This window comes from Hipposideros armiger, unplaced genomic scaffold (genome assembly GCF_001890085.2).
Source record: "Hipposideros armiger isolate ML-2016 unplaced genomic scaffold, ASM189008v1 scaffold_47, whole genome shotgun sequence".
NCBI lineage: Eukaryota > Metazoa > Chordata > Mammalia > Chiroptera > Hipposideridae > Hipposideros > Hipposideros armiger.
This window is the reverse complement of record NW_017731397.1, coordinates 2,171,045-2,183,758: the sequence shown is the minus strand read 5'-3', so window position 1 is coordinate 2,183,758 and position 12,714 is coordinate 2,171,045. Positions and strand designations below refer to the sequence as shown.

The 12,714-nt window shown below is 35.5% G+C and overlaps 1 protein-coding gene across 2 annotated transcripts in view; it reads right to left on the bottom strand.

Annotated features, from left to right (window-relative positions):
* The window catches only part of TAX1BP1 (Tax1 binding protein 1), a 64,177-nt gene that overhangs the window by 7,934 nt on the left and 43,529 nt on the right, over window positions 1-12,714 (bottom strand). The window contains exons 14-16 of one of the 2 annotated variants that reach the window (XM_019639898.1): window positions 12,255-12,326; window positions 4,217-4,370; window positions 3,675-3,823 (exon numbers count right to left, since the gene is read on the bottom strand). In XM_019639898.1, coding sequence (XP_019495443.1) covers window positions 3,675-3,823; window positions 4,217-4,370; window positions 12,255-12,326 — 375 coding nt within the window. Of the gene's footprint in view, window positions 1-3,674; window positions 3,824-4,186; window positions 4,371-12,254; window positions 12,327-12,714 lie in introns of both variants that reach the window. The other variant, XM_019639897.1, reaches the window with a different exon arrangement.

Genomic DNA, 12,714 nt, shown 5'->3' with positions numbered 1-12,714 from the left:
AGTTATCAGTTGGAAATATGTATTTTAAAACAGAACAGTACAGAATTTATTCATAACTCATCCTGTAATCCTTTTATAATGAAGTCCAATTTATCCATGTTTTCCTTTGTTGTATGTGCTTTTGCTGTCATATCTAAGAATCTATTGCTTAGTCCAATATCACAAAGACTTAACTCTATGCTTTCTTTTGAATTTTATACTTTAGCTCTTACTAAGATTCAACTTGAGTTAATTTTTGTAGATGGTATGAGGTAGGGGTCCAATTTCATTATTTTGCATATAGATATCCAATTGTCCCAACACTATTTGTTGAAAAGACTATATTCTTCCCCATTGAAATATCTTGGTATTCTTGATAAAAATAAATGGACTATAATTGTATACTGTTTTTGTAAACAGAAAAAACAAAATAAAATATAAATTTAAAATAAAATTTAAAATCCAAAATAAAAATTTTAAGTAAGACAACATAAAAAAATGTCAAAATTTAAGAATGGTAAAAACTCAACACACCATGACAAATAGTAAGCAGGCCTTGATTTTTTCAAGTAGTGGTTCTCAACAATTTTGGAGTCAGACCCTTTGAGAATCACAGATCCTTCCAAGAATAATATTAATAGCTAAAAACTTATCAGAAAAAAAATGAGTATCAACAAAAAAACTATTTGTACTCAAGTTTGGGGATTCACAGTGAACAATTCATATGGAAAGCTGCAAACAAAATGCACTTTAATAGAACGTGTGAGCCTTAGTTTTTCAGAGATGGAAGGGAAAGGAGTAAAGCCAGTCCTGGTGGAAGGGAAACACTGAACCAAGGCACAGAAACAACTGGAAAGTAGAACGTGTGTTAAAGAGCAAGTAATCCAGCTTTGAATGATGAGCTTAGGAAGTTTAGACCAGTGCACCTCAAGCTTTATTCAGCATGTGATCGCTTAATTATTTTGTTAAATGCAGTGTGGTTCTCAGTGAAGCCATAGATTCTGCATTTCTAACAAGCTTCCAGGAGATACCTCTTTGTTGGTCCACAAGCCACATTTTTGAGTAGCAAGAGTTTTTAGACCCATGGTTCCAAAAACTGTGCAGGAAGCTAAGGTAACCACAGCAAATTCACAGGGGTATTAACATGGTATTTTCAATTTTCTAAGTTAATTAAATATGCAAAAACACTCCGCCTTTGTTAGATAACCAGTGAACAACCAGTTCAAAATAGCTCACAGTTTCAACATTAGATAGCACTACCTTCCTTTTGATGAGATCTCTGAGAAGCTGGGGTTTTAGCAGTCCTTGCTGAGATATAAAGCGTGTGTCTTGTAAAAAATCAATTGAGACAGGAAATAAAGGTGGCCTGTCCAATCTGATCCCAAGGTTTGAGAAGTTGTATAGTGGGTGAACAATACTCATCCCATTAATAACTATGGTTATTAAAGAATGAAACAAAAATATGAATTTTTCTTTCAATGCATGCGTATTATTTTTTTCAAATGGTTATTATATTTGTTAGTTAATTGCAAGTATTTCTTTTAGCCTATGTATGGGGCGCTATAAAAAAAATTTTACTGAGATGTGAAAGGTGCCATGAACTGAGACAGTTTGGGAACCTCTGCTTTAGCCCATTTGATAAGTTCATAGGCAGTTCAAAACCACAGCTTCTACAGACAAACTGATGAGGTTCAAATTCTGGCTGTACCCTTACCAGCTGTGTGATGTGACACAAGCCAGCTAACCTGTCTCTCAATAGAGACAGTAATATTAGGTTGTCAGAAAAGTCATGGCATATTTTTTCTGTTTTTCGTTGCAAAAATGAGTCACAACTTTTCCGACAACCCAATAGTTCCTACCCCATAGGACTGCTCTGAAGAACAAATGAGTTAATATATTTAAAGAGCTAAGCATTAGTGGGCAAATAGAACTATAGAACTGTTTGTTGCCATCACCATCATCATCATTATGTTCCAGTTATTGCTACTGCAATTAGGTTAAGAGGGAGTCATAAAAGGCTTTTGATCTGAGAGCTGACCACAGTTTCTGGCGCAGAAGGGAAGAGATATGGCAGGTGTGTAACTGCAAGAGGGCGCCTCAACCCTGACTCTCAGAGGCTGGGTCCGGTGGCTGCTAATCACTCCCAGGACGGAGAACCAGAGAAAAAGGACAGGGCAACTCAAATCTGCTTTTTATACCCTAAAAGTACTAAAATACTTCATTTGCAAGTCATTTCTTGTTATAATGACAAGATTTTTTTAAAAAGAAAAGAAAAAAAACAAGCTATGAATGTACATAAAAATGTGTTTCTGTCTAATGTGAAAAATCTTGATTGCAAAATACTATTACCCAAGGTGTGCCTATTAAGAGCCCTTCTATCTCATTACCAAATCTAAGCATGTCAGCAAATGAGCACAAGACTCGAACACTGCTTCTCATGGGTTTGCAGAAGGGCAAAGCACCCAGATCAGAGAGAACATTCTGCTAATTAAACTGAAGCAGATGACTATGGAAGAGAAGGGCTTGTCACATGTAACATCTGTGCCAAGAATGATCATATTAAATATGCAAAATGTGAAGTAAAGGTGTGAAAAAGCAATAAAATGATACTCTAGACCTTAAATAGGCTACAAAAGTTCTGACAGTTTTCCTAATTATTCCCAGTAATGGACATAGGAGGCCAAAAGGCAGGAGAGAGAAATACATTTTTCTCCATTATGAGTGTTGAGCACTAGGGCTAAAATCATGCCTGTCTGAACACTGATCAGTTTCTGCAAAGGTTAATAGCAATTAAATGCAGCAAACTAGATTAAATGAGAAACAGGTCATGATACCGCTGTACTTGCAAAGAGCACGATAAAGCATCTCTTTTCAATTCCTCTTAATGCACAGGAAATCCAAAAAAGAGCTGCTATGAGCAAAAGAAACCATTAAATAGTGAAGAAATCTCTTAAATCCAGTGAAAATAATGACATGCTACACAAACTAATTCAATTATTATCAGAATTGGGTTGCTGAGAGACAAAATACTAACAATGTCTACAAGAGTACTTCTCTGAAAAAGAATGATATATACACGTCCTTCTTTTTCCAACTAAATAAAGAGTCCACCTTAAAACTTAAAGTGGGACATAAATGCTAAAATGAAAAGATGCACACTGACATATAATACTGTCCTCAACAATTTGCTTCTTCCAGCCAAGTATGTCTACATCAAAAGAATTACTTAGTAAGTGATAATTAAGATTAAACCATCTGTGACAACAATTATATTATATATTTGAAAGCTGCTGAGAGTAGATCTTGTAAGTTCTCATAAAAAGGAGGAAAAAACAGTAACTAAAATGGATATTAACTACACTTACGGTGATCATTCCACAATATATACGAAGATCGAATTATGTTGTACACCTAAAACTAAGAGTGTTATATGTCAATTATGTCTCATTAAAACATTTTTTTAAAGATTAAACTATCATTATTCTGAGTTCATTCTCTGAACTTAATATTTTAAGTACAAATATTAATGGTTGACTTTTCAAATTTAAATACAGGCAGATTTTGCAAAAAATCAAGTAAGCAATCATGTATACTCAAAGGCACACATACTCTTTCAACACACAGATAACCATGTAACTCTCTACATAAGAAAGAAAATAAACGGGGCAGGCTCAGAAAAGGGAAACTCAATTTACTTTACTATCCTCAGGGTCTTCTAAACCATCAGGCCGACTCAGGTTCCGAGCAGGCTGACTGCAGACAACATTATCTTCCAGGTCCCAACACGGAACTCTCACAGGGGGCCTTTGGATTTCATCTGGGTAAAAAGCACCATCTGCTCCATCTGAAAAGCAATTTTTTGCAAGGAAAGGGTGAGACCTGGTACTAAAATTAGAATCTCTGTATATAGCTATGATGAATAGGATATAAAGGACCATTTTAACTCATCAAAAAAATAAAATAAAATGCTCTTACTTTAAACCCAAGTGATTTTTTAAAATAAGAACTATATATAATAAGCAAACAGACTACTCATTCATGGTGTATCACTCGTGGATGAAGCCCGTTAGTGTTAAACATTAGAACTGCTTGTTATAAAATAATGTTTCTATTAGAGTTGACTGTACCAGTCGTTTTCTAATTCCACAAAGATATAAACAAAAAACTCCATATTCAGCTAACCCCAAACTAAAAATATTTTAATAACCTCTTGTTTCCTGTGTTGCATAAGGATTACCATATTGCAGAACTGGTTGTGTATCTGGTACTTCGGGAACATGACCATTTTGCTCTGAGCATGTGTTGAGACACTGTGAGATCTGCTGAGGACTCTGGGAATTCTGACCTTCCGTGTTCCCTTCGGCTTGATTTTCTAGACTCCTTTTAAGTTCCTAAAATTAACAAAAACAAAGGTGAATGAGCAAAGCAATCAAATATTTTTTAACAAGGGCAGCATTAAACATTTAGCCAAAATATAACAATAAAATTATTTCCCTATTACAGCAGTCACCCCCTTATCCACAGTTTAACTTTCTGTGGTTTCAGTTACCCATGGTCAACCATGGTCCAAAAAACTGAAATAAAAAATTACAGAAATAAACAATTTGCAAGTTTTAAAATGCACATGATGAAATCTCACTCCATCCTGTTCAGCGTCTCCACTGTACACAATGCTCATCCTTAGTCACTCAGTAGCTGTCTGTTATCAGATCAACCGCTATGGTACTGCAGCGCTTGTGTTCAAGTAGCCCTTATTTTACTTAATGGCCCCAAAGTGCAAAAGGAGTTTAAAGTTTACCATAGGTATGTCGGTATAGAAAAAAACTCTCTATAATACAGGGTTTGATATTATCTGCAGTTTCAGGTATCCACTGGGGTCTTGGAATGTTATCCCCTGTGGACTGGGGGGTAGGGGGAGACACTACTGAATGTTTAAAATATACAGTTGAAAAGCCTGGCTCTCAACTTCTCATAAATGCCCCTTCTACATGTAACTAAATTTGAAAGCAGAATAAAGCCTAATGTATTTTTGGTTTTATTTACGCCAAGAAAGTACCCTTTTTATTGAGCTAATTGAGGAAAAACTGAATCTCTTACAACTTACCTATTTAATAAAGGTCAAAAGCCAAAAAACCACCCCAGATTGTTTCCCTAGTAAATTCTATCAAACATTTAAGAAACTTATTTTTAAAAAATACTAATCAAGATTGGGGATAGAAAAAAAATACTAATCCTGTATATTTTCAAAAACTAGAGGAAAAAAAAACAACAAAAAACTTCTCAATTTACTTCACAGGCCATCATTATCCTGATACCAAACCAAACAATGACATCACAGGAAAACAACAGAGCTCATCCCGCCTGCATACTGACGCAAAAATCCTTCATTTATTAACAAATCAAATCCAACAATAGTAAAAAAGAATACATCGTGACCAAGTGGGTTTTATGAGAAAGCAAATTTAGTTTAACATCCAAAAATCAATGTAATTTACCATGTTCACAGATTAATGGAACAAAACAGATGATCCACTGAAATATTTTACAAAATTCAAGTCATTCATGATTTAAAAAATAAAAATCTCACAAACTAGAAATAAAAAGCAACTTCCTTAACCTGATAAGAGGCATATACAAAAAACCTACAGTGAACCTTAATGGTTAAAAACTAAATGACTCTACCTAAAATCAATACTGAAAAGGATGTCTGCTCTCACGTCTAGTCAACATTGTAATGGAGATTCTCAACAGTTGATTAAGTCAAGATTAAGATTAAAGCAGACATAATGGAAAGAAAGAAGAATTGTCTTTATTCACAGATGACATGATCCCATATGTAGAAAATCCTGAAGAATCTACTACTGAATTATAGGAAAAGTCATGATGCATTTTTGCAACGAAAAACAGAAAAAAGACGTCATGACTTTTCTGACAACCCAATATCTTACCTGAGCAAAACAACAGTACCTGATTAGCAATTCTCCTGTAATAAAAACCTTCCACAACTTAAGAAACAGATTTGTTAAAAGTCCTCTTTTACAATTTCAGGGCACAAAAGTTAGCTTAGCTGATTGCCTTTGCTGGACAGAGTGCATACATCCTTTTTTTCCTTCAGGGCCCCAAAATGTCTCACAGTAGCCTTGGTTTTACAAATTATCAGACAAATTAAGGATGCCTCTGCCACTCCAACTGTTAAGTAGGAGGAATGATACACTGATCTTATCTGACACATGCGGATGCGTGTCAGTAGAGAAAAGACAGTAAATATTCTGAATTACAACTCTCTGAACAAGTTGTTCAAGGTATGTAATTCTCATAATCTTTATCCTTTTATCACTTCCAGACAGCCTCTAAGCTATAGCAAAAAAGGTAAACAAATGGTAGTCTGTATGACTTTTATAAGATCAGTTCTTTAGGGTCATTTAACCATCATGCTATTGTAGCATTTCATTAGAGACATCTTCCATTATCGTGTGTGTGTGTGTGTGTGTGTGTGTGTGTGTGTGTGTGTGTGTAACTCTTCCAATCTCAGATAGAAAGCAGATCATCTAGAAATAAAAAATGACGATTCAAAAAAATCACTTGTCAGGTATCTGATATTAAGAAACAATTTGAAAGAGTTTTAAGATTAAATTTTAATTTTTTCTCTGGCAATAAAGTATTTCTCGATATTTTATCATTATTTGCCATTTTGCTTTTGCTTTACTATTTTGACTCATTCCTTTGCAAATTTATAATAAAGGGTTTATGCAGAATATATCTGAAATAGTATGAAGACACACACAGAAATGACAATTCTAAATAGCACTTTTGGAATGACATGAAAAGATACTTTAAGCTATTAAGGTTCTAAATAAATTTAAATTGGTAGGGTTTTTAATCCTACTTCATACTATTAAAAATATTTTCTAAATATAGTTTTACTCTACTAGGGAACTAGTTTATTTTTTAAAAACTATAATGAGTTCTTTCATTCACGCATATGTTCAGTAAATATTTAATGAGTATCTACTATGTGGCAGGTACTGTTCTAGGCACTAGGGATTTAGGAATAACCAAAACAAACAAAAATTCCTAACATATGGAGCTTACATTCTAGAGCAGGTTAAGATGAACAATAAACAAAATAAGTAAAATACATATTGTTAGATGGTGACAAATCCACTTTTTCATTTAGCCCCTCATCTAATGCTTCATCCCAGGCTCTGTGTCTAGATCTAAGCGTCAGTGCTGAACAAAAAGGACTTAATCCTAACCTTATAAAGGACTTCGTTAGGGGGGAGTGTTCTCAGAAACAATGAGCAAGGAGACAAACATTAAGCAAGGGCTTGGAATAGCAAACAGAAATTCTTATAAATACAATCTTTTGAAGCAATAGAAAACTAAAGTGTCACCAGCAGGAAAATCAAGAGTAACTCAGAAAGATAGCAGGGAGAAAGCAAACTGGCCCACTTCTGTTGCATTTCTTACAGGGCAGGGAATTAGCTGACAATAAAACTGCTGATTCCAGTGCATTTCTTTTACCAAATGTTTTGATAAGCAAATGATGTAAACTAGGTTTGCTCCATTAATTTGTTTACTCATTCAACAAATATTTAAAATCAAATATTAGGCACTGTACTAAATGCTGCAAATACAGTGGTGAATAAAATAGACACAATCCCTGTCTTCATGAACCTTACAATTAAGCAGAGGTAGATGTTAGACAAATAAGCACAGAAATAAATATTAATTACAAATTATGGTTAAGTCCTATGAAATAAAAGTACAGGTCCCAGGTGCAAGTTTAATAGTGGCACCTAATTTAGGCTGGGAGGTCAAAGAAGGCCTCTCTGAAGAAGAACATTTCATCTGGGACTTAAGGGTGAGTCAAGAGTGAGAGAATAAATACTGAGAGGGAAACAACAGGAATTCTGGGATATACTTGAGAAAAATATCGCTGGAAGGAGGAGGGAAGGGAATCATGGTGCGACAGATAAGGCCATAGTAACAATTGTGGATGCTGGGAGAGAAGTATACCAGAGTTCATTATATTATTCTATTTTCGTACATACTTAAACTCTTCTTAAGGAAAAGTTTAACAAACAAAGAATTGTAGGCAAGAATACTCCTGGCAAAGGACAGGAATGAGGGCCCTGAGACAAGAAAGCAATTGGTGAGTTGTAAGGCCTCAGTGCCGAGAACAACTCGCCAAGTGTGGTTCCCAGACCAGCAGCACCAAGAACTTGTTAGAAATGCAAACTCTCACGCCCCACTCCAGACCTACTACATCAGAAACTCTGGGAATGGGAGCCAGAAATCTGTGTTTTAATAAACACTACAAGTGGGTCTGATGCAAGTTCAAGTTTGAGTAGTACTAAGAGAGACTCTACATACAGGACAGTGAAAGAGGAAATTGTGGCTTAAGATGGAACTAGAGAGATAAATGGAGGCCAGTCATAAAATATTACAGACTATGTTAAGAATTTTGGCTTTTATCCTAAGTGCCTGGGAGGCCCATTAGGAGCTTTAAACAATGGAGTGATCAGCTTTCCGTTTTCAAAGGTTACTACCCCTGCCTGTCAGTTATATCACTTTTTACCTGAGTCAAGAACAGAGGCAGGGAGTGACCTATCTCATAGAAGATGGCAGAGCAGGAAGTGTGGCCCCCAGCCCAATAATCCCCAAGGAAATGAATCCTGACAACAATCACCTACGTCAGCTTAGAAATAGATCTACATCTGTGAGATGACTGAGCCCCATCTCATACCCTGATTGCAGGCTAGTGAGAGCATCTAAAGCCACACCGGGATTCCTAACTCACAGAAACTGTGAAATAACAAAAGTTGTTTTAAGTCACTAAATTTTGGGGTAATTTGTTACATAGCGTAATTAATACAGTCACTACATTATTTTCCATGTGTGATTTCAGCCATTTATACAACAAAATGTACAAATGGTTATAATGATTCAGGACTGTCTATATATTTCACTATCATATATGAAACTTCAAAATAATATACATATACATATAAAATACAGCTGTTATATGTATATAATTTATGTATAAATTATATTTTTATATATTTTACAAATGTACAATATATAAAGTATCCTCTCTCTAGCATTAGCTAATATCTCTAAGCACAAAATACACTTAAGAGTCAGGTTTCTTATTAAAATAGTGAAAGTAAATTCATATTTCAAAAAGTTGTCTTAAGCATTTGGAATATATATATCCAATTTCTTGTAAGATCTGCTTAGATCATTTTAACTTTACAATATACCTGATCAAAACAACTTGTACCAGAAATAAAAAACTATTACGTTCTTACTCATCTGTTTGTGCTCCTATTGCTTTATCTTTAATCCACTGTTTACTTGCAGGAATCTCCACACACTAAAAGGGAAAGCGAGGGGGAAAGGAAGGGAAAGAATGGAGGAGAGTGGAGAGATGGGGAGATGAAAACTAACGCCAAGTAACATTTGAACACAATATACTGACAGCCTAGGGGGCAAAAAAAAAAAATTGCAAACAATCTTCAATTCTATTCTTAATAGGTTTCCTTCTCCTAGTGATAGTGATAGGCTCACGCCAATTCTGAAACGATTTTATGTGGGTTATTAAAGGCACCAGGGTTCTCACTGTGGAAGGCGTGTACAAACAGAAAATGAGCAAGGCAGGAAGAACCCTGTGAAGTCAGACTACAACTCGTGATATCTAAAATGTAAATGTTTTCTAGTTCTGTCCACTGAAAAGAATCTAGAAGCAATGAGCACCAGTAATAATGTGCACACCTGGGCCCCATATTTTGGTTTCTAAATACCATTTCTCACTAACAAGGAATCACAACTCCTTAGGGAAATAACTGATTCCCGAGTTGGACCAGAGCTTCTTACTTAAAAGGGGGGATGGGGGGTGGGGGGAAGGCCCATTCCAAGATGAGGTAAGAAGGGTACAAGATGAGCTAGACTATCTTGCAGGGCTAGAAAGAAATAAGTGCTCAAAACACAACATCCTTTTCATACTGGGGCATCTGAAAAACCAGCATGAGGTACTTACTCCTCCTCGCCAAATCTACGACCATGTGAACATAAAATCAAGAACACTAACAAATTCTAATCCACTGACTGAAAAGAGTTCATACTGATGGCTGTCAGGTAGGAAGACAGGTAGGTAGACAGACGGATGGACACAGACACCCAAATACAAATTAAAAATATACATACATACTCACACACTGATATAAAAAATATACTTGGGTCTTTTCCCCCCAATTCCTGGCACAGATCTCCTAAAACTCTTTGAATGTATTAAATCATAGGAGTGTCTTCTGTCATTCATACAAGTCCTTTTAAACTTTAGACCATACCTGATTTCATGCTAACAAGGTGACTACTTGTGGGCCCTAACAGACTTTGAAAGGAAGGACTGGTCACCAGAAAGACCAAGCACAAGAGTAAAGAGTTGGAAATTTTAGCACTCGCCCCACCTCCAGGCAATGGGAGAAAGGGCAGAGATTGAGTTAAATCACTTGGCCAACGAGTTCATCAATCATTATGTACTGAGACCCCAGATTAAAAACTCTAGCAAGGTTTGGGGCACTTCCTGTTGGTGAAAGTATCAATGTGCTAAGAGTGCCACATGCCCAGAGAGGGCATGAAGGCTCTAGGGACCCCCACCCCCACCTTGTCCTGTGCATCTCTTCCATTTGGCTGTTCCTGAGTTGTACCCTTTATAACAAAACTTTATAATAAAATGTAATCATAAGTATAGTGTTTTCCTACATTCTGTGGGTCATTCTAGCAAAACATGAGTGCAAGGGGAGCTGAGCCCTTAATTTGGGTCTGCAATAATTCCACAGAGATGATGTCAAAGAGGAACTGAATTGTAAGTACACCCAGTTGATGTCCGAGAATTGTTGCTGGAACATAAATAAGGACAAAGGAAGGTTCTTCATTATTATAGAATGCCAAGGGACCAATAGGGAGGAAGTGATGGATTTTAAAATCAGAATTTTGCAACTACCATGGTAACGTCATCCAATCAACCTTGAGGTCTATCTAGCACTTTGAATGGCTCTTTTACCATGCATCGTTTTGTAGTATCATCACTGGTCATTTAAATTATTGATTGGTTCACCAAGATCTTCCAAATGTTGACACATTTCATTAAACAATTTTTAAAAGTCGTAGTCTTAATATTATTACCCATCTAATTAGGAAAGTCCGTAAGCATTTGGAAGTATCAAGCTTATGGTAGCAAATACAAGGTTCCCAAAATTCCACTTTTGCTTAAAGATTGACTTCTATCATTGGCAACAAATACTACCAATTGGTCTTCCTTAAAGTGGCCTATCACTTTTTTTCAAGTAATGTTTGCCAAATACACCACTCTGAGTAACCAAATCTTGTCTATTTCTAATAATGTGCCATAAAAAAAAGAGAGGCTCGTTCAACTCACAACTCCAACAATCGCACAGGTGCTTTACCTCGAGATAACCATCGCACATTATCAGGGGAACAGAAGTGCTTTGGGGGTACTTCCCATTTCATCACAAAGAATATTAACAAGATGGGTACCCCAAGGTCAAGCTTCAATAAAATTATTTTACTCTTTCATCATCTTAAGCTTTTCTAACTGTGAACGCATGGTTGGGAGGACTACAGTAACTACTAATACACTTGGGTGCCACTGCCTTGACATAATATAAATATATCAGTTTTCCCACCACTGTTTTCACACCTAGTGTGCAAGTATAACACACTGGGGGGGGGGGAAATAACACTGCAGTATTCTGAAGAGTTTTATCTTTATAGACTCCTAAAAGGGAATAGGAACCCTCCAAAGGACCACACACCACTTGGAAAAAAGCTGCACTATAGAATCTTTTACATTACACAAAGGTATGCTCTGATTGAATGTTATGCTATAAATCATTTTAACAACTTCTAAAATGTTTCCTATTGCAAAAGAAAACCAGATAAACACATTATATGTAATTATAAAAATGTTTATAGTTTTCCTAAATTTGAACATTGTAAAATTTATTTATTGTTAAATATAAAATATGTAACAGACTAAACTAAGTTAAACTAAATTATGCATTTTCTCATATTATGAAGTAAAATTTTAACAAAATACATTTTCCACCTAAGAGTTTTAACAATCTTTTCTTTATTCAACTGTTTTTTAAAAAATCACCCTCACATGAACTGTAAAAGCCATCTCTTCATCAAGTTGTATTATCATTCAGTGTCATATGAAACATTTTTTAAAGTACATTGTTCAATACCTTCTCCCTGAAGAGGTTTTCCAAATGTAAAGTTAGACCATTTATTTCTTTCTCTTTCTCTGCCAACTGGAGCTGAAAAAAAGTATAATAAATTTTTTCATTATCTACTCTCTCCTTACACTTCAAGAGTTTACAGTATTCTATCCAAATAATTACTACTACCCTATCCATGTTTTCCTTGGTTCTTATTCTTTGACATCTCTGAATTACTTATCATTACCAACCAACTTCCTTTACTCTTAAAACTTCTCCCCTAGTTTATATGAAACTGCACCAACATTGTCAATCCCCCATGCTGTGTGTGTCCACTTCTTTACAATTACAAATATGGACTTATCAGTAAAAGTATCTTCACCTATAATATGCCACCCTCTCCAGCCCCCATGGGGGAAACCTCAAGTAGTTCTTCGTGTTTTTAAAAATATTACGTTTAAAAATTATAAGTACAATTAGTTATGAC